This window comes from Aphelocoma coerulescens, chromosome 28, assembly GCF_041296385.1.
Source record: "Aphelocoma coerulescens isolate FSJ_1873_10779 chromosome 28, UR_Acoe_1.0, whole genome shotgun sequence".
Taxonomy (NCBI): Eukaryota; Metazoa; Chordata; class Aves; order Passeriformes; family Corvidae; genus Aphelocoma; species Aphelocoma coerulescens.
This window is the reverse complement of record NC_091041.1, coordinates 5,276,255-5,299,581: the sequence shown is the minus strand read 5'-3', so window position 1 is coordinate 5,299,581 and position 23,327 is coordinate 5,276,255. Positions and strand designations below refer to the sequence as shown.

Below are 23,327 nucleotides of genomic sequence, written 5' to 3'. Positions count from 1 at the left end.
AGATCCCTCAAATTGGGGGGGTGGGGGGGATTGGCACCACCTGCCATGGAGGGGGGGGGAGAGGGGGACACAATGCCATGGACCCCCCCCCCCCCCAAAAATCCCCCTCCCTGGGGTTGGTACCGCCCCATGTAGGGGGGGCAAAACACCCCAAAACAGCCCCCCCTGCACCCCCACAGTGCCAGACCCCCCTTCCAGCGCCGACCCCGTCCTGGGGAGGGGGGGCTGTGGTTGGGAAGGGGGGGGAGGGGTCCCAGTACAGAGGGGGGGGCTCCCAGTGCTGGGTGGGGTCCCAGTTCAGGGAGAGTGGGAAGGGCTGGAAAACGGGAGGGGGGGTCCCAGTCCTGGGGAGGGGGGCGGACAGGGGGTGGGGGGGGGTTGGGGGGCAGCAAATAAGTCACGTGACTTATTTCTAATCATCATTATTATTTCTTCTTTTTTTCCCGTTTTTCCTCCCGCGCTTTCTCTGCTCGTTTTTAGTGTTCGTTTGGAACAAAAAAAAAAAGGGGGGTGGGGAGTGGGAGTGGGACAGGGCTGGAAGGGGGGGGGGGGGCGCTGAGGGGGTGGGGCGGGGTGTGACGGGGCGGGGCGGGGGGGGGTCTGATCATTAAAATTAATGAATTTTTTTCGGTGGTGGTGGTGGTGGTGGTGGTGGTGGTGGGTGAGGGCGTCTGTGGCTGTCGCTGGCCTCGGCGCGGGGCTCACACGCTCATTGTCATGCTGGGCGAGTACTATAGAGAGAGCGGAGACACCACAGCGTTAGCGGGGCCGCGGGGGGGTCCGGGGGGGGGCACGCACACCGCAGCCCCCCCAGCGCCGCCCTCCTCACGCCTCGCGGCCGCTCGGCCAAGGTGACCCCCCCGGCGCTGGCGCTGGCGGTGGTGGCGGTGGTGGCGGTGGCGGCGGTGGCGGCGGTGGTGGTGACACAATTTCGGGGGGTCGCCACTGGGATTTGCTCGCTGAACCCCCCCGTCCCCGGCCGCCGCGCCCCCCCCGGGCCCCCCGCCCTCGCCGCCTGCCCCCCCGGGGGTCCGCGGGGGTCCCCGCCGGGTCCCTTACGCTGTCGCTTTGGAAGGGATTTAGGAAATTGCTGCTCAGCTCGGCGTCGTCCCGAGGGGTCCCGGGGGGGTTGCTCAGGGCCCCCAAGTTACTGGGGGAGCTCTGGAGGAAAGGCGGGGAGGGGGAGAGAAGGGTTAGCAGGGGGGGTTTTGGGGTATGGGGGGGAGGTTCTGGTGGGTTTGGGGCAATAAATGGGGTCCCAGTAGATGGGGGGGGGGTCTTGGTTCATGGGGGGGGTCCCCAGTGCATTGGGGTGGGAGAGTGCCAGTACTGGGGGGGGGGGGAATAAATGGGGTCCCAGTAAGTGGGGTGGTCCCTGGAAATGGAGGAGTGCCAATAAATGGGGTCCCAGTAAGTGGGGTGGTCCCTGGAAATGGAGGAGTGCCAATAAATGGGGTCCCAGTAAGTGGGGTGGTCCCTGGAAATGGAGGAGTGCCAATAAATGGGGTCCCAGTAAGTGGGGTGGTCCCTGGAAATGGGGGAGTGCCAATAAATGGGGTCCCAGTACGTGGGGTGGTCCCTGGAAATGGAGGAGTGCCAATAAATGGGGTCCCAGTAAGTGGGGTGGTCCCTGGAAATGGGGGAGTGCCAATAAATGGGGTCCCAGTAAGTGGGGTGGTCCCTGGAAATGGAGGAGTGCCAATAAATGGGGTCCCAGTAAGTGGGGTGGTCCCTGGAAATGGGGGAGCCCCAATATATGGGGTCCCAGTAAGAGGCGTGGTCCCAGAAAATGGGGGGGTCCCAAGAAATGCGATCCCAATATATGTGGGGGCTCCCAGTGAATGAGGGAGGGGTCCCAATAAATGGGGTCCCAGTCTATGGGAAGGGTCCAGTGCATGGGGGGGGAGTCCCAAAAAAGGGGGTCCCAGGGTCCCCAACTCACCTTTGGCAGCCCATCCATGTCCCCGGAGCCTGCCAGGATGACAGCGGGGTGTTAGTGACCCCCCCAATGCGTGGGTCCCCCCAAACTTTGTGTGCCCCTAATCCACGTGTCCCCCAGTCCATCCACGTCCCTTCAATCCGTGTGTCCCCAAATCCGTGTCTGTCCCCTCAATCCATTCCCCCCTCCCATCCATGTCCCCCCTCTGCTGCACGAGCCCCTCCAGCCGCAGATGGAGTTCATATCCCACAGGATTTGGGATTTTGGGGGTGCTGGGGGGGGGGACACACCGGACCCCCCTGTCCCCAGGGGGGTGTCACCCACCTAAGGATCCGTTCATGTGGTGCGGCTCCATCGCGCTCATCCCGCCCATGGGCCCCTCGGGTCCGGGCCCCATCGGGAACTGGAAGGGAAAGGGGGGGGTGAGGAATGTTGGGGGGACTCCCCCCCTCATCCCAGTCCCTGTCCCCTGTCCCTGTCCCCAGTCCCTGTCCCCCATCCCGTCACTCACGTTGGGCCGGTTCCCCGCGGGTCCGATGGGGTTCATCATGGTGTACATGTTCTCACTGGAGTTGGTGGAGTCTGGGGGGGGACAGCACACGGGGGGGGTGAGCGTGGACCTCCCCAAATCCCACTCACACCCCCCCAAATCCCACTCATACCCCCTCAAATCCCACTCACACCCCCCCAAATCCCACTCATATCCTCTCAAATCCCACTCAGACCCCCTCAAATCCCACTCATACCCCCCCAAATCCCACTCATACCCTCTCAAATCCCACTCACACCCCCCCAAATCCCACTCACACCCCCCCAAATCCCACTCACACCCCCTCAAATCCCACTCAGACCGCCCCAAATCCCACTCACACCCCCCCAAATCCCACTCATACCCTCTCAAATCCCACTCAGACCCCCTCAAATCCCACTCACACCCCCCAAATCCCACTCATACCCCCTCAAATCCCACTCACACCCCCCCAAATCCCACTCATATCCTCTCAAATCCCACTCAGACCCCCTCAAATCCCACTCATACCCCCCCAAATCCCACTCATACCCTCTCAAATCCCACTCACACCCCCCCAAATCCCACTCACACCCCCCCAAATCCCACTCACACCCCCTCAAATCCCACTCAGACCGCCCCAAATCCCACTCACACCCCCCCAAATCCCACTCATACCCTCTCAAATCCCACTCAGACCCCCTCAAATCCCACTCACACCCCCCAAATCCCACTCATACCCTCTCAAATCCCACTCACACCTCCCCAAATCCCACTCACACCTCCCCAAATCCCACTCATACCCCCCAAATCCCACTCACACCCCCTCAAATCCCACTCATACCCCCTCAAATCCCACTCAAGCCCCCCCAAATCCCACTCATACCCCCTCAAATCCCACTCACACCTCCCCAAATCCCACTCAGACCGCCCCAAATCCCACTCATACCCTCTCAAATCCCACTCACACCCCCTCAAATCCCACTCACACCCCCCCAAATCCCACTCATACCCCCTCAAATCCCACTCACACCTCCCCAAATCCCACTCACACCCCCTCAAATCCCACTCATACCCCCCCAAATCCCACTCATGCCCCCTCAAATCCCACTCACGCCCCATCCCATGCCCTCACTCACCTCCGGGGCTGGGCAGGATGGGGGTGCCGGGGGGGCCACCGCCCCCAGGAGGGCCCTGGAAGGGAAAATGAAAAAGGGGGGGTGGTTTGTGGGGGGGTCACGGGGTCACTGCAGCCCCACCCCCAACAGGGCACCCCAGTACTCACCACGTAATTGCCGGGGGATGAGGAGGAGTAGGCGATCTGGGGGGGACAAAGGGGGGTCAGCACAGGGGTAGGCACGGGGGCAGCACCCCCACAGGACCCCCCCCCCCCAAAGGTATTACCCCCCCCCTCCAACCCCAAAACTTACGGAGTTGGCGTTGGGGTTGGGCCAGGGCCCGCGGCCACCGGGACCCCTGGAAGGCAACGGGGACAGTGAGGGGGGGTCCTGCCGGTCCCGGGGCCACCCCCACAGTGAGGGGGGCACGGGGAGGGGGCACGGGGGTCTTACATGTTCATGGTGGGCATTCCAGGGCCGGCCAGCGAGCTGGGGGGGGGGGCGCATCCCGCTGCCGTAGCTCTGCCGGGAGAGGGGGGGTCAGTGGGGCTGGGACATCCCTGGCACTGTCCCCATCCCTGTATTCCCATCCCTTTATCCCTGTATCCCAACCCTGCATCCTTCTATCCCTTTGTACCCATCCCCATTCCCAAATCCATGTCCCCATGGCCCTGTAACCGCTCCCACCCTGCATCCGGGTCCCTGCCCCATCCCGGTATCCCGGTATCCCGGTATCCCACTATCCCGGTATGCCACCATCCCGTACCTGTGGCCCCATCCCGGCCATGCCTCGGGGGGGGTTCATGCGCTGCATCGGGCCCCCCATGCCAGGATGCCCTGCACAAATCGGGGAGGGGGAGGTGTGAGACCCCCACAGCCCCCCCCACCCCCCAAAACCACCTCGGGGTCTGGGGGGGGACACGGGGAGGGGGGACAGGGACCCCCGACTCACCCTGCGAGCGCGCAGCCGGGTCCATGGCGTTGGGCAGCAGCGGCTGGGAGCCGGGAACACCCACGGGGGGCTGCGGAGAGGGGGGGCAGGAGAGGGTCAGGGTGCTGCGGGGGGAGGGGGGGGCTGCACCCCTTTCTTTGGGGAGGGGGGGTCCCGGCAGCGACGGCCTCACCTGGTTGGGCATCCGGAGCGGGGGCCGGGGGCCGCCGGGGTAGCGGGGGGACATGAAGGGCTGCAAGAGAGGGGGGGTCTGGGGGTCAGCCAGGGCTGGGGGGGGATCGGTGTCACCCTGGGGGGGTCGTGAGGGGGGCCGGGGCCGTGCTGGGGGGCTGGGGGGGCTGTGCCCAGCAGGGGCACCCCGGGGGTGGGGGGCGGAAAGGGGGGCACCCGCAGGAGCCTTGGAGAGAAACACAACGGGGGGGTTATGGGCGGGCGGGGGGCTTTGAGGGGGCTGCGACCCCTGGGAGGGGGCTGGGGGGGGCTGTGACCTCAGGGGCAGTCGGGGGGGGGGTGGCAGTGAGGGTGTGGGGGGCACAGGGCCTGGGCGAGGGGAGGCTGTGCCATGGTGAGGGTGTGACCCCCCCCCCCATCCAAAACTGGCTGGGGACACAGGAGCGCCAGGCTCAGGCGTGGGCACACGCCGGGGACACGCGGGGCTCGGTACCTGGAAGAAGGCGGGGGGCACGGGACCCCCGGCCATGCCATCCCCGGGGGGCAGGTTCCCCATCACCGGGCTGGGCGCTGCCGCCGCGCTCTGCGGGGAGAGAGAGCTCAGGGCGGGGCTGGGGGGGGTCCCCATCGCCCCCCGACCCCACTGTCCCCCCACCCTCAGGGCCTCCCCATCCCCGCGTCCCCCCCGCAGCACCGAGCCCGGGGCCCAGCTCGCCCCACGTTCCCCTCCCAGCCCAACTGGGGGGACCCCCGGGGCCGGGGGGGCGCGGGCAGGGGGCCCTGGCCCCACTCGCCGGCCGGGCCCGTCCGGGGGGAGCTGTTAGGGGAAGGAATGTGCCGCTTTTCCGGCTCGGCCTCTGCGCCACAACTGGTTTCAATTTGGAGGGGAGGAGGAGAAGGGGGGGGACCCCGCGCTGCCCCCTCCACCCGGGGGGCCCCGCGCCCCCCAAAGCCCCGCCAGCCCTGCGGGGACGGGGGTCCCGCTGTGCTCGGACGGGTGACGGGAGGGTGCTGCTGCAGCTCTGGGGACACGGGTGGGGATGGTGACACCCCGTGGGGACACACGGGTCACGGCTGGGACACGGGGGACACCCAGGGCTGGTGACAGCGGGAGCCCAGGGGAGCCCAGATGGGATCTGTACCCCATGGGGGTGGGCACCGGGGGTCCGTGGGGGTCCCAGGGGTGGCCCCAGGCCATGTCCCCTCTAGGGGACCCCCCCACCCCTGCCCCCGACACAGCGGCAGTGACGGATCGGGGCCGCTGCTGGTGCAGCCCCATGGGGGTGACAGTGCTGCCCCCTCAAAGGGGGGCCAAACGGGGCCCCCCCGTCCCCCCATCACTCGGTGATGCAAAGCAGAGTTGCCATGGCAACAGGTTGGGGAGCTGCGGCTCCTCCTGCGGGCTCAAGGTCAGGAGAGAGAAAATTGGAGGGGGGGGGGGGGGGCGACACGTGGGGGGCAGGTTGGGGGCTGCTCACCCCAGGGGGGACCCCAGACCCAGCTGTGGGGCGGCTGCTGCCAACACCCCCCAAAAACTGCTGTGCACAGCCTGGAACCCCCCAATTTTATGGGGTCACCAGGATGCTCTGGGGGGGGTCCCGATGTGCCCGGGGAGGGGGGGCTGGTGGAGCAGCACCCATGGGAATGCGAGGGGCCCCGGCTCCATGCTGGGCCCCCCAGTCCAGCCCAGCTGGGCACGGGGACGGGCCCACGGCTGCGTGGGGCACCCCAGTGGGCGCAGGGGGGGCCGTGGGGCTCCCCCCCAGCGCTCCCCGGCTCTGCCAGGCAGCAGTGCCATGGCAACGTGGCCTGACCCGCGCCATGTCCCCGGCGCCACCGTCACCGCACCGGCAGCCTCATTAATTCCAGCATGGAAATCAGCTCTGCGCAGCGCCGGGGGCCGGGGGCGGCGAGGGGGAGGGTCCTGCTGCAGCCCCCGCGGCGCCGGTGCGGCCCCAGGGGACCCCACGGGACCCCACGGGGGTGAGGGGTGTCCCAGGGGGCAGCGGCTCCACGTGGGCCCCGCAGGGTCCTGAATCCACGGGGCCGCGGATTGTCCGGCAGCCCACGGCGTCCCCCCCGTGCCACCGCGTGTCCCACAGCGTCCTGCATCCCGCGGCCCTCTGCATCCCACCCTGCCACCCTACACGTCACAGCATCCCACATCCCGGGGCACTGTGGACCCTGCAGCATCCTGCACCATCCCACAGCATCCTGCACCATCCCACGGCCCCCTGCACCATCCCACAGCCTCCTGCACCATCCCACGGCCCCCTGCACCATCCCACAGCATCCTGCACCATCCCACAGCCTCCTGCACCATCCCACAGCATCCTGCACCATCCCACGGCCCCCTGCACTATCCCACGGCCTCCTGCACCATCCCACAGCATCCTGCACCATCCCACAGCATCCTGCACCATCCCACGGCCTCCTGCATCCCGTGGCATCCCACATCCCAGAGCATCACGCATCCCACAGCACCGTGGATCCCACAGCCTCCCGCATCCCACGGCATCCTGCATCATCCTGCATCCTGTGGGACCATGGGCCCTGCATCATCCTGCATCCCACAGCATCCCACAGCATCCCACAGCATCCTGCGTCATCCTACATCCCAGGGACCACTCTCCACCCCAGAGCACGGTGCCCCCCGCAGCCCCCCCTGGACCCCAGGCCCCCCCATGCCCCCCTGTGCCCGCAGTCCTGGCAGGAGCAGGCACAGGGACATGCCGGGAACACCGGGAATGCCGGGAACACCGGGGGCTGTTGACTCTGTGCCAATGATTAACTTGCCGGAGCTGGCGCTGGGAAGGAGCAGAGCTGTTCTGGGGGGGTCCCCTCAGTGGGGGGGGGGTCCCACTGAGCCCCGCGGTGACCCCCAGGACACCGGGTGGGGAGGGGGGGACACTCCTGGCTGGGCAGCGAGAGCCTGTCACTGTGCCCATGGTGTGGGACTGGGGGGGGATGGGGGGGGTCCCTGTGCCCTGGGGGGGGGTGACAGTGGGGGATGGGCACGCCAGGGCACGCCGGGGTCCCCGTGGGGGGGGGGCACTGAGCCAGGCCCCCAGGGATTAACCCCCCCTCGCCGCCGCCCCGTGAAATAGGTCACCCACAGATCCGGGGCTGGCAGCGCACGGGAACCCCCGCGGGGGGGTCCTGCGGTGGGTGGGCGGTGGGGGGGGGGGAGCAGGGGGCACGGACCCCCCCATCCCGAGGCACTCACGTAGTCATGGAAGGCTTTGGCCTCGCTGGAATGCTCGCAGGTCTCCCGGCGGTCCGGGGCGGCGCAGTACAGATCCCAGAAGACGCTGGGAAAAGGGGGGGGGGGGGACACAGCGGGTGAGGACCCCCCCCTAATCTGCACCCCTGGCCATCCCCCACCGACCCCCACGGCGCGGCTGAGCACGGCCACACTCGTGTCAGCGATGGGGCGGGGGGGCCGCGGCCGTGTCCCCCCCTCGGCGGGGGCCTCCCGGCTCCGGCGCTGCCGCCTGTTTTCCCTGGAAACGGTCGCTACGGCCGGAGCCCAAATTCCTGGGACTTTACATCAGGCTGCAGCATCCCGGGGCGGGATGGGATGGGGGGGGTCCCCTGCCCGAGCCCCCCGCCCTGGGCGTGGGACAGCAGAGGGGCCGGGTCCGTTTCTGGGTGCCCCCCCAGGTTTGGGGGGTGCTGGCCGGGTGCCAGCTTAACCCCCCCGTTTAGGAGTGGGAAAGCACCGATGCCCCCTCACTGTCTGTGTCCCCCCCCCCAAATCACCAACTGATCACTCACTGCCCCCCCGACCCCCCCCAAGTGATGTCCACCCGCGGGGTGCCCCCCACTTCCCCATCACCCCCCCAGTGCGGGGGTCCAGCCCCGGGGCTGGGAGCCCCCAACCCCCCCCAGCTCCACGTTTGGTGCCAAATTGGATCCATCTGGAGGAGCTGGGCGGGGGGCCGGGATGGGAGGGAAAGGGGGGGGCCCCCCAAATCGCTGATGGGAAAAGCAGAGGGACAGGTTTATGGGCTACGAGGTGATGTGTTGGCAGAATGGGGTGGGGGGGCAGCTCCCAGCCCCCCTGCCATGGGAATGGGGGGGTTCCCCCCTTTCCAACCCCCCCTGGACCCCAACTCACCACCACCAGGAGTGCAGGAAGCCGGGGGGCTCCCCCAGCGTGATGTTCTTCTCCCATCGGATCTGTGGAGAGGGGCAAAGGGAGAGGGGGGTCAGCAACCCCCACCAGGGATGGGGCTCCAGGACCCCCGGCGGGTGGGATGGGGGGGTCTGGGGGCGCTGCCCGCCCCCCCCCTTACCTCCGACAGGAAGGTCTGGGCGGATTTCTGGGCCCCCACGTGCAGCAGGTACTCGTAGACGTAGAGCGCCAGCCTGGGGGGACAGCAGGGGAACGGGGACGGGGTGTCAGCGACCTGCCACCCCCACGGTGACACCCCCACCCAACGGCCCCCGAGGGACACGGGGGACGGCCAGGACGGAGTCCCGCGTTCAATTAGTGCACAATTAACAAAGGAGGCTCGATGTCACCTCCCTGCGAGGGACCCCGCCGGTGACACCGAGTGACTCCCACCGGTGACACCGCACGCCCTCCACGGCAACCGCCTCCCACCGCTGGGGTGGCTCCAGGACAGGTGACACATCCCACGCAGGATGTGGCCCAGGGCCGAGTGCCACCACGGGTGTCCCCTGGCGGAGGACACTCAGGGAACCCCAGGGTGCCACATCCCCTCCCGGGAGCAAGAGCGGGACCTGCGGGGCCCCCCCGGGGGTCCTGCTCTGGGGGGAGCGCGGTGGGTGCAGCCCCCGGCCCCAGCAGCTGCCCCGGGGAGCGCGGTGGCCTCGGGCACTGGGACACGGCGGGACAGGGACAGCCGGGAACGGCGCGGCACGGTCCCGGGGACCGGGGGTGGCAGGGAGCGGGGAGCATCAGGAGCCCCGGTGCCGCTTCGGTCCCCACTGCCCCAGGGGACGGCACGGCCGCGGAGGGCTCCCGGTGCCCTCAGGGATGTTGCGGACCGGGCACATCCCGGCTCGCGGTAGCCCCGGTGCCATCGCGGGTCACGGTGCCCCGGAGGATGGCAATGCCCGGGGGGATCCTCCCGGCTCCCGGTGCCCCGGAGGATGGCAGAGACAGGCAGGCACAGCCCGGTTCCCGGTAATCACGGCGCGCTCGCGGTTCCCGGAACCCCGGCGGATGGCACGGACCGGGGGGGATCATCCCGGGTCCCGGTACCCTGGGGGATGGCACGGCCGGGGAAGGGACATCCCGGCCGCCGGTGCCCCCAGGGATGCCGCAGACCAGGGGGATCATCCCGGCTCCCGGTGCTCCCGCAGCTCCCGGTGCCCCGAGATGTGGCAATGCCCGGGGGGCACACCCCGGCTCCCGTTAGTCCCGGTGTGATCGCGGCTCCCGGTGCCCCGGGGGATGCCGCGGACCCCGGCACATCGCAGCTCCCCGTGCCCCGGGGGATGTCACGGACCGGGGGGATCATCCCGGGTCCCGGTACCCCGAGATGTCACGGACCGGGGGGATCATCCCGGTTCCCGGTACGCCGGGGAATGGCACAGATCGGGGGGAACCATCCGGCTCCCGGTGCCCCCGCAGCTCCCCGTGCCCCGGGGGATAGCACGGACCAGGGGGATCATCCCGACTCCCGGTGCCCCGGGGGATGCCGCAAACCGGGGGGCTCATCCCGGCTGCCGGTGCCCGGCTGACCCCCGCCAGCTCCCGCTGCCCCGCGGCTGCCGGTGCTCCCCGGCGGGGCGGGGCCGGGGGGTCCGCCCGCCCCCCGATCTCCCCCCCCCCCCTTTTCCCGATCTTCACCCCCCCCCCTTCCTTCCCGCTCCGTCCCCGCTCCCCCGGCGCCCGCCCCGGCAAAAACTTCCGCGCCCCGGCCGTCCCCCGCCGCCGCCCGGCGCCGCACTCACTTCTCGCGGGCCTGGCCGTCCGAGGGCACGCCGGAGCCCTTGCCCTTGGCGTACATGGCGCGGCGGCGGCTGTCAGCGGCCCCGGGCCCGGCCCCGCGCGGCCCCCGCCGCCCCCGCCGCCCCCGCCGCCATCCCGGCCCGGCCCGGCCCGGCCCCGCCGGCTGCGGCCGCGCGCCCGAGGGGGAGCTTGAAACCGCCGCGCCCCCCCCGCGCGGCTGTTCCGGCAGCGCCGACACCACCCCCCCCGCGCCGCGCGCCGCGCTTAAAGGGGCGATGGCGGCGGGGGGAGGCGGTGGGGACCGCGCTGAGGAGGGAGGGGGGCGGTGGTCGCGGAGAGGGGGACGCGGACACGGGGGGACGCGGGGAGTGGGCGAGGAGGGTCGGGGTGGACACAGGGGGCTGAGAGGGACGTGGATGTGACAGGGTGGACGCGGATCCGAGAGGGTGGACGCGGGGGACGCGGGGACACGGAGGCGAGGAGTGGGCACGGACACGGGGGACGCGCGCGAGGGGGTGGGCACGGAGGGGCAAGGACACAGGGGGGTGGGCATCCAGGGACGGGGACACGCGGGGGATCGTGGACACGAGGGGGTGAATTAAAGGGGCAGTGACACGAGGGGACACGGACACGGTGGTCACGGAGGGACACGAGGGGCTGGACACGGACATGGGGGATGCGAGGGGGGGGGACATGTGGCAGGGTGGACACGGACGCGAGGGGATGGGCACGGAGGGACACGGACACGAAAGGGTGGACACGGACATGAAGGGGTGGACACGGACATGAAGGGGTGGACATGGGAGGGGGGACACAGGGGGACACGGGGGACACAGAGGAACACGGATGTGACAGGGTGGACACGGACGCGAGGGGGTGGACTTAAAGGGGCAGTGACACGAGAGAATGGAGACAGGATGGTCATGGAGGGACATGGATTTGAGAGGATGGACATGGAGGGGCACGAGGGACACAGACACGGGAAACAGAGGGACACGGATGTGACAGCGGGGACATGGACACAACGGGGGGGATGGACACATGCAAGGGGTTGGGCATACATGGACACGGACACGAGGGGGTCCCACGGACAGGGATGTGAGCAGGTGGTCACGGAGGGACTCGGACACCAGGGGGCGGCCACGGCCACGGTGTGACACGGGGGGGGGGACACAGGGGGGTGGACATGGAGGGCCATGGAGTGGACACGAACATGATGCACTCGGGGCACGTGGGACACCGAGTTGCAGACGCGGAGGGGGGCACACCGGGAGGGGGACACCCACCCTGCCAGGGGACACAGACGCAGAGTCGTCGTCCCCCCCCAGCCCCGGGGTCCCCTCACACTCGGGGGGGGGGTTCCTGTGCTGCCGGGGTGGGTCTGTGAGCACACGTGGGAGATGTGTGAACCCCCAGCACCCGCGTGTGCAAACGTGCAGCACCGCAGGTGCGGCGGTCCCTGCGTACCCACGGTGTGTCCCCCACCCCTCGGCTGCTCCTGCGGCACCGGGGTCACCGGGACACTCAGCCAGTGCCAGGCGGATGCTCAGCATCCCAGGAAAGGACCAGGGGGTCCGTCAGGGGTCAGGAGGTGCTGATTTGGGGGTGCTTCCCCCCTGCCCCCCCCGGGGCCGGCTACGCCCTGACAGGGTGACACGGGACAGCCAGACCCGCCCGTTCCTCTTCCCCACACCAGGCAGCAGCGGCCGGAGCGCAGGCGAGTCAGGGTGCTGTGGTTGGGGGGGGGGGGGGGGGGGGGAAGGGGGGCAGGAAATGCCCTGCTGGGACCCCCAGGAGCTGCCCAGCCCTGGGACAGCGGGAGTGGGACGGGGGCCAGACTGGGCTTCACTGGTTTGCACTGGGAGGGGGAATCCGGTGGGAATGGGGGTCCTGATTCCCGTTTCCCACCAGGCTCCCGGTGCAGTGGAGGGACCATGGGGCTCCCCGCGGCCTCGCTCGTGCTGCTGCTGCTGCTGCGCCCCGTGACCCCCGTGTCCACCGTGACCCCCGTGTCCACCGTGTCGCCCTGCTCGGCCTTGCTGCCGGACACTTCCGAAGACCTGAACCTGACCAACAGGAGCCGTGGATGTGCCGAGCTGGACTGGAGTCGGTTCCACCGGCAGCGCCGGCTGGTGCTGAGACACAACGGCATCGAGGCCCTGAGCCCCTGGTCCCGCCTCGGGCCCGGCATGGAGGAGCTGGACCTGGCGGAGAACCGGCTGCGGGAGCTGCCCGATGGGTTCTTCACCAACGCCACGGCCCTGCGGACCCTGCGCCTGGAGGGGAACCCCCTCCCCGCCGTGCCCCCCGCCGCCTTCCAGCCCACCCTGAGCTCCCTGACCGTGTCCTGCCGCTGCGACCTTCTGGGCACCGTCCTGGCCCCCTGCGCCCGCGCGGGGATCCGGTGCGTCTGCTTCACATCCCACCGGGCTTCCTTCAACGTCACGGAATTCCACGGCCGGGAATGCGGGCTCAGCGTGGGGCTGGTGGCCGGGGTGGCCGTGGCGGCCGCCGCGGTGGCCGTGCTGGTGGCCGTGGGCGCTGCCGCGGTTTGGTACCGGCGGAGGAGAGCGGGAGCCGCGGTGGCCGGCGTGGGATGGGGGAAGCCGGATCCCGCTGGAAACCTCCGGCAGCCCCGCTACATCAGCCGGGACAGCGGCGCGGGCACCGCCGATGTCACCGACACCCCCGACTACGAGAACGTCTTTGTGAGCCCCGGCACGGCTCCGGCTGCTGCGCAGGGATGGGCACCGGGATGGCAGGAGCAGCGCTACAGGTGAGGTTCCGGCACCGGGAATGGACATTCGGGAATGTTCCATCCCCTCCCGGCTGTGCTGTGCCCTGATGTGTTGTCCCGCCCCATCCCACCTCATCCCTCTCCATCCTGCACCTGCCATCCCATCCATCCCTTTCCATGCCGTGCTATCCTGTCCATCCCATGCCATCCCATTGATCCCCGTCCTGTGCTGTGCCACCCCATCCTGTTCATCCTTTCCATCCCATCCCACCCCACCCCATCCCATCCATGGCATTCCCTCCTCACTGAGCCCCTCCTGCCCCCCAGCCCTCAGGTCCTGGTGGATGAGGATTATTTCCTGGAGAGCACGGCCGATCCTGGGGACCAGCCCATCTACGCCAACACCTCGGGCCCCACCGAAGACGTCTACATCATTCCTGACCAGTGAGGGGCCGGGGGGACACTGGGAGGGCCGGAGGGACACTCTCTGTCCCCCACTGGACACCCTTTCCCTGCTGTCCCCCAGCCCGGAGGGGACAGGGCCGGACCTCCCCCACAGCCGGGCCCACGCGTGGTTCCCGCAGACACATCCTGTGCGGACGCCTTTTGCAGGGGATTTTTTTAACACCCCCTTCCCCGGTCCCCTCCTTCGCCCCAGTTCTCACCCTGAGGCGAGGGCTGAGCTGACATTTCCTCCCGGGGCTGCGGCCACCGACCTCAGGGACGCCCCGTGCCGCATCCGCCGGCAGCCGGCACCGGAGTCCGGACCCGCACGGAGTCCCCGGGGCCGGCCGGAGGAGCTGGGGCTGGGGCTGGCCATGGCCTCGGGTTCCTCTTCCCCTTTTGGGGCCGATGGAGAGCTGGGTGCTGGCGGTTGGGGACATCCGGTGCCACCTGCGCCCTCTTTTCCTGCTGAATCCGCCACTCCGGGGAACAAAGAAAAAGCTCTTTCTTTTAATCCTCCTGGTGAGACCCCGAGCTGTTGGGCACCATGGGGACACCATGGCTTGTCTGGGTGTCCCCCCAGCCCCTAGGAGGCTTCACCGTGCCCCATTAAATAGTTTAATTATCTCTAATTACCTGCATAGCTGTGGTCTGTGGGGAGTCCCGGGCAGGACATGGAGTTTTTCCTGGGGAAAGTCCCTGGAGTTTTCAGGGCACGTGTCCCCAAAACAGGGGGTCCCAAGCGCCCAGGATCCTCAAGGACATGTCCCCAAACCTTTGTCCCCAGGGCACGGGTCTCAAGGGACCAGCACCCTCAAGGACAGGTTCCCAAAGCAGGGGGTCCTAAGGGACCAGGACCCTCAGGGACAGGTCCCCAGAGCCTGTGTCCCCAAAGTGGGGATCCCAAGGGACCAAGAGCCAGGTCCCTCAAGTCCCTGTCCCCAGAGAGGTCACCTCCGCAGCTTGCATCCCTCAATCCCTGGTCCCCAAAGCTCCACCCCAGAGCAGAGATCCCATATTCCACGTGCACCAAGCCCAGGTTCCCACCAGGAGCTGCTGAGGGACCAGGCAGCCCAGGACACCCCCAGACCACGCTGGGAGAGGGGACAGAAAGGAGCTGTGACCAGCAGAGCCACCCCATCGAGCCATGGGGAGTCCCCTGGGACACGGTGTGTGCCACCAACCTCCCTGGGGGGTTCCCCCATCCCTTTGGTGCCCACGGAGTCCCAGGGCTGGAGGTACCTGGACGTGGGGCAATGGCCACATCCCAGCTGGTTGTCCCCCATGGGGGGTCAGGGCTGTGCCCAGCACCCTTCCCAAGGACACAAACAACTCAAAGGTCTCTGGGAGCAGTGCCCAGGCATTACTCACACACTGGCTCTGGAAAGCCGTGAGGATTTACCAGCAAATCCATATGGAGTCAGATCCCAGGGGAGCTGAGTGTCCGAGGAGCAGGGGTCCAGTCAGAGACCCCCTCCCAGGTGTGCAGGAGGAGCAGCCAGAATCCCTGTTCCAATCACTTTATTCATTATTATTACATCCTCCCGGTTTTATAGAAACATATAAAACAGAAATACTCAAAAAACCACTCCCTCTTTCCCCCTCCAAAAAAGGATATTTTGCTATAAAATACAATAAGTTAGAAATAAATAACTGGGTTGCATAAATAAGTCTCTGAGCAGAGAAAAGGGTTTGGAGTGGGATGTGGACACCCGGGCACGGACCCTCCATGGCCCATCTGGGGTCTCTTGGGTGGGAAGGATCCACCTGCTCCATCAAATATGGATTTAAATAAGAGAAGAGATGGGGGAATAAGTTGTTGTGGGGGAGAGTTCACAACTGGAAGAGACCCTGGGGCTGAACTGGGCAGCAGAGCCAGGTCTGGCACGGAGTCATTTGGTGCCACAGGACCTGGATTTTGGGATGCCGATGCTGGAGACCCCGTGGCTGAGCTCATTGGTGGATCCAGGGTTGGCACGGAGTCATTTGGTGCCACAGGATCTGGATTTCGGGACGCTGGAGCTGCCAGGAGTCGGGGTGGCTCTGCCCCACCTGCATGGTGACACATCCTGGTTGGAACTGCCAGCGCTGCCATCAGGCACAGTGGCACCTGGTGACCAGCATGTCCTCGAAGAGGCTGGACACCAGCCTGCCCTCGCTGTTGTAGTGCATCAGCACCATGGGGTCGTAGCCGGCGGGGACGCAGCAGGGCGGGGGGGCGGCCTTGGACAGGGAGTGCACTCGGGATTTGATCTGGGCGTGCATGCTGGCCGGTTTGTAGTTGTGGGGACAGGAGCCCTCGCAGAACCTCATGTAGTAGCTGTTGGGGGCGATGACCCAGTCCGACCAGCCGATGTCCTGGAAGGAGACCTTCAGCGACTTCAGGCAGCACTTCCCATCGCTCTTCCCGCACTCCTCCTCCAGCCCCCGGGCTCTCCTGGCCACCCGACCCGGGTTCTCCTGGGTTTCCACCTCCAGCACCAGCGTTTCCCCGACGGAGGTGGCCAGGGCGGCTGAGACGTTGGCGGTGAAGTCCAGCTGCAGGCGCAGCGTGGCCTCGGGCCCGGCCACCCAGGGCTGGATGGCTCCTGTCAGGTCCAGGCTCCGGGAATCCCGGTCCAGCTCTTGGCTGCGCAGGAGCTGGGGGGTCCCGCCTGCCCCCCGCAGGGTGTAGATGGTGACCCGCGCTGGCACCGAGGAGCCGGGCGGGGACAGCGACTGCCTGAAGAGTTTCAGCTCCGCCTGCACCACCCGGAGCTGCCGGTGGAAATCCTCGGTGCGGGACAGCAGGAGGTGGTAGCGGTAGGGACCGCGGGGGTCCCGGTGTCCTTGGGAGTCCTGATGGCCCTCGGGGATGTCCGGCCAGCGCAGCACTGAGGGGACAGAGGGGACAGCTGATGTAAGAGCCAGCAATTCCCCACCAGCCCAGGCTTGGGACCAGCTCCTGCCAGGCAGCCGAGCTATTGCTTCAGGGACCACCCACATCCTGAGGGATGCTGGAGATTCTTCGCTGTGCTCGTCCTCAGAGCCACCATCTCCAGGGACCCCCAGGCTGGAGGGTCTCTGGTGCCAGAGAAGGTGTGCCAGGACTCTTTGGAACATCCCCACCCCACGCCCCAACTGTCCCCTCCCAGCCCAAGCAGCAGGAGGGGAGTATTTCCCTAAATCCCCCCAGATCCAGATAAACCCCCAAACTGGAGCTCAAGCTGGGGATCGAGGGATGGCACCTCCCTTCTTCCCCTCCGTTCACCCCCCAAACCCCTCGAGCGCCACTCCGAGCCCCCCGAGCTGCCGCTGATCAAAGTTTTCATCCCAAATCCCCTGATTTTTTTGTGCTTTTAAGCAAAACGGCTCCAGCGGTGGCTCCTCCCCACTTCCAGGGCAAAGGAAGCAGCGGGATAAGGATGACCGTGGCCACCATGCTGCATGCCCGGTCATGTCCCGAGTGCAGGACACGCTGGCACACACGCGTGTCCCGGGGGGATGAGGGTCGTGGGATGACACGGAGCCACGGCCACTTACAGGTGGGGGTCAGGCGGTGCAGCCGCCGGGTCCTGGACGCGGCTTCCTCCTCCTCCTCCTCCCTGCTCCGGTTCCGCGCCATCTCCGCCACTTGCTGCTGGTAGAGCCGCTGCGCTCTCTGGATGCTCTCCTGGTCCAGCTGGCGCCGGATGACGGGGGGAGCCGGCATTCCCAGCCGCTCCAGGATCTCCTTTTTGACGGCTTCCAGCTGGAACCTGTCCTGGTCCCACGTGTGGGGCCGGGAATCCACGGCGGAGAGGAGCAGCAGGAGCCGGAGGCAGGTGAGTGCGGCCCCGACGCCCTGCAGCGCGTTCGGCATCGCTCTCCTCAGCATCCTGCAGAAAACCGGCGGCTCCAGGGCAGGATTTGTTCCCAAGGCTCTTGCAAAGGCTGGACGCGCTGCTGCCGGCGGTGCTGCCAGGGGGATGAATGAAGAGCTCAGGACCTGACTTTATAGAGCCGAACTTTGCCCGCCCTCTGTCCCCCCTCCCGGAGGGTGACGCCGGAGCGAACTCCCCGCAGGAATCTTTCCTCTCCTCCTGGGATTTCCAACAGGAGCTCCGACAGGGCTGGAGCCGGGTGATTTACAGCTGCGGAGATAAAAAACTGTGGAATATTCCTTCTCAGACACGAACACTTCCCTTCCACCTCCCGTTTTCCCTACGGATCGCACGGCTCGGGGAATCCCCCTCACCTCCAGCAGCCGGTGGTGGCGGAGCGGGGTGATGGAGAGGGGATGATGTGCGAGGCAGGAGCGCTGCAGGCAGCATTCCAAGCGCGGATTTCCCATCCTCACATCCTCAGCCACCTCCCCTGGCCGCCACCTCGCGGGTCGGGTCGCTGCTATCGCACGGGGCTGATCCGCCCCTTCCCAAAATCCCAGCGGAGCGGGGATGGGGCAGGGAGGCTGCAGCTCGTGCCGGGCGCGTGGCCGGAGCCGGGAAAAGATCAGCACCGGACCTTGTCCCACCGGACAGGTGCGGCCGGGGGATGGGCTCATCCCGAGCCTGGATCCTTCTGAAGCAACAGCGGCCGGGGTTACGTCATCCCAAACGGAGCCAGTCGGGACGGAGCCGGGCACGCCGGGTGGCACCGATCCAGCGGGGCCACGTGTGCCGGGCAGCGCCGTGCCAGAGCGGGGCTGGGCAGGAGGAAACGCAGAGTGCGAACAAGCCTCGGGGACCACCACAGCACCACCCCTCTCCCAGCTCCTCCTCAGGGATGCTTGGACCGAAAAACCGTGAGCAGAGGGATGAGCAGCTCCCGGTGGGATGAGGAGACGGGCAGGTCCTCCCGGTGCCGGCCGGGGCAGGCGAGGCCATTCCCAAATGTGCTGAAGTTGATCCAAGCGCCTGGTGTTTGGCCGTGCTCCCGCCAGGGATGAACGTGCGGTGATCCCGTGATTCACGGCTGTTTATCCCCCGCTCCTCCGCGGGACTCGGCTCCAGCCTCGCTCGGCTTCTCTCACCCCGTTTCACAAGGGGTTGCCTGAGGCAAAGCCCAGACCGAGTCTAGGTTTTAGGTTTCATCCTAAAACACGGGAAAGGAGAAGTTTGTCAGGATGGCAGGGTCACGTTGAGGGGATTGCCCCGGCTCTGGCTCTGCTGCCCTGCTCCGGATCTGTCCTTGCAGCAGGATGGGTGAGGAGGAGCAGGAGCCCATCCAGACCCCCTCCCCATTTCACTGCTTTTCCCTTCCCAGAGCATCCAGCTTGGAGGGAAATCCCATGTGTGGCTCCCAGGGAAACTTCATCCCATGTGGATTTGGGCACTATGAGTGGGACATCGCCCATCCCTCCAGCAGATGGGCAGGGATGAACTCCCCTCCCGGAGCACCTTCCCACAAGGAATTCCCAGAGCCCCAAGCCCACTGTGATCCCTCTCCCAGGGATTTTATCAGCCGGGGTGATTGCAGCCCTCCAGCCCCCCAAATCCAGGGAAAAAAGGAGAGGGAGCATCACCCCAGGAGGACACAAGGGCAGAACCACCACGCCATTCCCTCCCCTCTGGACATCTCCGTGCCCACGGCGGGCACCAGCCCAGCCACCAGCCCCCTCCACCATCCCCACGGTGCCAAATGTGCTGATCCAGAGCTGAACCGGAGCCCTCGGCATGTCCGGGTGCAGGAAGAGGCCCTGACCTCTCCGGTGACATTGAGCAACACCCGGCAGAAACCCCGGCATCCCAAAGTTCTGCTTTTGCAATGGATTTTCTGCCCGTGGGCGCGAGCCCCATATCCAGGAGTGACGCATTCCAAGAGCATCAAAGTTTGCTGGAGCCGGATGTTTTCCCCCGAAAGGCGCCAGCAGTGGAAGCCAGAGATTTACAGTCCAGCAAGGGCCATAAAAGAGGGATTTTGGGAGCAGTGGTTTGAATCCTGAGCGAGGATGATGAAATGTCCCAGCGTGTCCTCACCAGCCTGCAAGAGGGGATTGCGCAGCCCCCGCATCCCACGTTTCCTCGGCTCTTCCTGGACACATTCATTGGAAGGTCAGGTTAATCCAGTGCCTCTTCCCAGCAGGACAAAGGTTCCTCTCCAGTTAACACACCCCGCATGGATCCCTCATCTCGGCACAGCTCTCCTGGCAGGGATCTAGAGCAGGGATGCCCAGGGGATTGCTGTTCCCAGGGACCTCAGAGCAGCTGGGATGGGCTGAGGGTGAGGAGGATCCAACTCTGGGACAGCTCAGATTGTGCACGGCTGAGCCTGGAATGGTGTGGAAGTGTCCAAGGCCGGGTTGGGTGGGGTTTGGAGCGACCTGGGACAGTGGAAGGTGTCCCAGCCCATGGCAGGGGGTGGAACAGGATGGGTTTTAAGGTCCCTTCCAATAAAACCATTCCGTGATTCCAAATAAATGATATTTTTCCCTTCTCCAGATGCTGGTGGTTGGTGAGGAGCATGGTGAAGACACAGAGCAGGGGGCTCCAGAGGGCTTCAATTCACCCAAAAGCAGGAAATTCCCCGCAGCAACCCGAGCTGGCAGAAAGTTCGGGGTTTTTTGCAGAGTTCCTTATCACGAGTGGCAAGAGGGGAAGTGCTGCCTTCCAGATTTTGGGGCTATCAGTTCCTCGCAGCTGTTGAGCAAGGGATCCCCAAAAAAAGTGCCCAGAGACCCCTAGGAATTGGTGGCATCACCCTGGGGCCAGCAGAGAGGGATCAGGTTCTTCCCACATCCCACAGGACCTCAGTGCTCCCCAAAACCACTCGGGCTGAGCAAGTTGGATGCTGCAGGGAGGATATTCCCTGGAAAAATGGCAATTTGTGCTTTCCCATGGCGTTTTGTCAACCAAAGAAGGGAAGAGCAGCCCGGCTGCTGCCACCACACGGAGCTCCAAGCAGCCCTTAGGGCTTGGCCTCGAGGGAAGTTGGACCAGGAATCACTGGGGGTGAGAAATCCCTTGGTGAAGCAGAACCGCAGGTGGGGTTTGCTCCACCCCATCTCTTTTCAGGTCTGGAAAGGGGCACGGAGGGATGGGAGACAGGGCTGTCCCTCGGCTGCCAGTGTGGGATGTTTGGGAAGCTGCATCCCGTGTTTTCCCAGCGCTGGCCGCTGTCATGATGAATCGGCAGAGTGGACGCTGCGGTGACCTTTGGATGTTTCTAAATCAAAGACAACCAGGACGGGTCAGGCGAGCAAAAAGCAGCTTGTGCCCCATCACAGCAGGAATCACATTTTTCTCCCTTTGCTGTGAGTTTACGGCATCTCCCAAAAATGAGACTTCTGCTCCACTTGGACAAAGACATTCCTGCCTCGGCTGCACCCGCAGTCAACGATTAACTCGGATTCCCAGCCCCCTCAGCCCGGGAAGTGCAGGAAATGCCTCTGATCCAACCACCAAAAATGGAAATCTGGCTTGGGAAGTCCTCACTCACCCCACAATCACCTTCCTCTCGGAGATGCTGCTGCTTTCAGCACCAGGATGTTCTCTGCTTCCCAAGGGGAGCATCTTTCCTGGATGGGCTCCCTGGACAGGGAATTCCAGGGAGGGTCTGTGCTCGGCTGAGGGCGATTTTCAGTTTGCAGACATTAAACAGAATCCCTTGAGAGCATCATGGAGTTGGACTTCCTGACCCTTGTGGGTCCCTTCCAGCTCAGGATACTCAGGATGAGGATATTCAGGATCATCAGCAGGGAACAAGCTCAGCCTGGGCAGGATTGATGTGATGGTTCAAAAGCAGCTTTTCCACAGTGGGAGCATCTTCCTGTCCAGTCTCACCCATCCAATGTGCCAAAACATCCCTTTCCCTCCATTTCTGGTGTAGATCCAGGAGGAAATCCCAGGCCTGTGATCCCTTGGGATGGTGGTGCTGAGCACAGCAATGAAGCCCAAGGCTACAAGGGAGACAGATGAGCTCTAAATCTTTCCTCCAGAAAGCTTTCCAGCACTGAGCAGGGGGAAAAAAATGGATGGAGGGAACCAAACCCAACCTGGGCACATCCCAGAGCAGCATCTCTTTTACCAGGGAAAGCCTCAGGACATAATAAAAGGGAAGCACGACCCAGAAAGCTCCTTAAAACTGTAGGATTTTAAGTGTGGATGCTTTAAATGATGGGAGAAATAGATAAACCAAATCCAACCCTGGCACATCCCAGAACAGCACCCCTTTTATCAAGGAAGATGCTACAAGAGAAGTCCAACCCCAAAACATCCTTAAAAATGTAGGATTTTAAGCGCCCGGATGGTTTTTGAAGCACAAGGCGCAATTTTGGAGGAGGAATGAGGATGGAAGCTGCTGGAGAAATCGGGGAAGTCGCTGTCAGCCCGACCTCCAGATGAAATAAATGTACTTATCTGTGAACCCGGACACGGATCAGGCTCCACGTGCCCATCAGGAGGGAATTAGTCACCGGAGCGTGACTCGGGAAAGGGCTGTGTACACAGGGCACGTCGCTCCCGCACGGAGCATCCACGGCAGCGGGAAGCAGCTGGAGAGAAGCAGCACGGAGAGATCTTCCCCCAGGCTGGAGCCGTGGTGCCGGCTGGGAACCGGCCAAGAAAATCCCGTCCCGCAGCAGAGGTTGTTGGAGAATATCCATCTGCATCTCCCGGACCCAGGCACTGCCAGGCAGCAGGGAAAGGCACCGTGAGGAGCCGTGGAATGGGGAAACGCTCAGCCAGAGCACCATCCCTGGCACGGGAAGCTCATCCTGGGAGTTCTGCGCCGCGCCGGGAGCGTGTCCATGCCCAGGCATCCATCCCAGGGGGTGGGAGGCAGCGGATCCTGCCCTGGGATGTGCCCTGGGACATGCCCTGGGACGTGTCCACACACGCCTCACCGAAGGCAGCCAGAGCAGGAAATTCCAGCCATTCCCCTGCCCCAGAGCCGCAGCTGCGAGGTTTGGGTGGAAGCTCTGGGGAGCCCTCGGGCAGCACCTTTGCCGGAGCTCGGCTTTGATTTGCAAGCTGGGAAAACACGGAGAGGGAGCAGCCTGCCAGATGGACGCTGCCCAAAAATCCCACCTCGTTCAGGAAGGGGCTGGAAGGAGCTGGGGAGGAGGAAAGAATGGGAGCGGAGAAGAAGAAAGGATTAAAATCTACGAGGAGTCAGGCCACCAAAGGGATCTTCGCCACGAATCTCCGCGTCTCCACCAAGGAATCCATCGGGATGCTCCATGAGGAGCCTCCTCACATGGACTAAACCTTGGATCAGTCCCTCCGGAGGGTTCTGTTTATAAAATGACCTCACCGAGCACATGACTTACCCGAGGTGTGACATCACCCCGGGAACACCGTGCGGGAAAAGCTTCTCACCTTATAAAGGGAATTAAAAGGGGAGTGAAATCATCAGGGTTGGCTCAGTGGCCGCTCCAAGGAGCTCAAATCCCGGCTCACCTGCGAGGGACACCCCAACCTCCCGGTGCCGGCGTGTGCCGGGTGTTGGTTGGTGGGTGGAATAAAAGCTCCATCTCCAAGAAACGGCTGGAGAGCTCAGCAGGATCACCATGGCAGCCCAGGGAAAAAAAAAAAAAGAAAAAAAACAACCCAAAACCATTCTTAGAATTAGGGCA

The 23,327-nt window shown here is 65.3% G+C and overlaps 3 protein-coding genes across 4 annotated transcripts; 1 reads left to right on the top strand and 2 right to left on the bottom strand.

Annotated features, from left to right (window-relative positions):
• Positions 1-632: 632 nt before the first annotated feature.
• Positions 633-10,724, bottom strand: SSBP4 (single stranded DNA binding protein 4). Its single transcript, XM_068996879.1, is given in 18 exon segments — positions 633-731; positions 1,060-1,161; positions 1,943-1,971; positions 2,264-2,342; positions 2,451-2,521; positions 3,587-3,641; positions 3,733-3,768; positions 3,878-3,923; positions 4,019-4,065; positions 4,067-4,087; positions 4,332-4,402; positions 4,518-4,587; positions 4,690-4,749; positions 5,182-5,271; positions 7,915-7,999; positions 8,809-8,870; positions 8,987-9,059; positions 10,617-10,724. Coding segments are annotated over 18 exon segments (1,083 nt in total). The 5' UTR covers positions 10,673-10,724; the 3' UTR covers positions 633-701.
• Positions 10,725-11,883: 1,159 nt separating this feature from the next.
• Positions 11,884-14,417, top strand: LOC138099785 (leucine-rich repeat-containing protein 25-like). The gene is made up of 3 exons (XM_068997292.1): positions 11,884-12,331; positions 12,526-13,390; positions 13,679-14,417. The coding sequence occupies exons 1-3, from the start codon at positions 12,157-12,159 to the stop codon at positions 13,797-13,799; spliced, it is 1,161 nt and encodes a 386-aa protein (XP_068853393.1). The 5' UTR covers positions 11,884-12,156; the 3' UTR covers positions 13,800-14,417.
• Positions 14,418-14,452: 35 nt separating this feature from the next.
• On the bottom strand, positions 14,453-20,127 carry GDF15 (growth differentiation factor 15). Of its 2 annotated transcripts, XM_068997290.1 has the most exons (4): positions 19,457-20,127; positions 18,012-18,847; positions 17,318-17,731; positions 14,453-16,668 (listed from the first exon to the last, which is right to left on the bottom strand). In XM_068997290.1, the coding sequence occupies exons 2-4, from the start codon at positions 18,085-18,087 to the stop codon at positions 15,890-15,892; spliced, it is 1,269 nt and encodes a 422-aa protein (XP_068853391.1). In that variant the 5' UTR covers positions 18,088-18,847; positions 19,457-20,127; the 3' UTR covers positions 14,453-15,889. The 2 variants fall into 2 exon arrangements, with proteins under 2 accessions (XP_068853391.1, XP_068853392.1); XM_068997291.1 differs by having other exon boundaries at positions 14,455-16,668; positions 17,318-17,907; positions 18,012-20,127.
• Positions 20,128-23,327: the final 3,200 nt, after the last annotated feature.

Coding starts and splice junctions, on each gene's coding strand:
- LOC138099785 (XM_068997292.1), top strand. CDS start 12,157: ATGCTCAGCATCCCAGGAAAGGACCAGGGGGTCCGTCAGGGGTCAGGA. Junction 12,332..12,525: donor CAGCAGCGGCCGGAGCGCAG/GCGAGTCAGGGT, acceptor GTTTCCCACCAG/GCTCCCGGTGCAGTGGAGGG. Junction 13,391..13,678: donor TGGCAGGAGCAGCGCTACAG/GTGAGGTTCCGG, acceptor CCTGCCCCCCAG/CCCTCAGGTCCTGGTGGATG.
- GDF15 (XM_068997290.1), bottom strand. CDS start 18,087: ATGCTGCCTGCAGCGCTCCTGCCTCGCACATCATCCCCTCTCCATCAC. Junction 17,732..18,011: donor GCCACCACCGGCTGCTGGAG/GTGAGGGGGATT, acceptor TCCCCCTGGCAG/CACCGCCGGCAGCAGCGCGT. Junction 16,669..17,317: donor GCACCGCCTGACCCCCACCT/GTAAGTGGCCGT, acceptor CTGTCCCCTCAG/TGCTGCGCTGGCCGGACATC.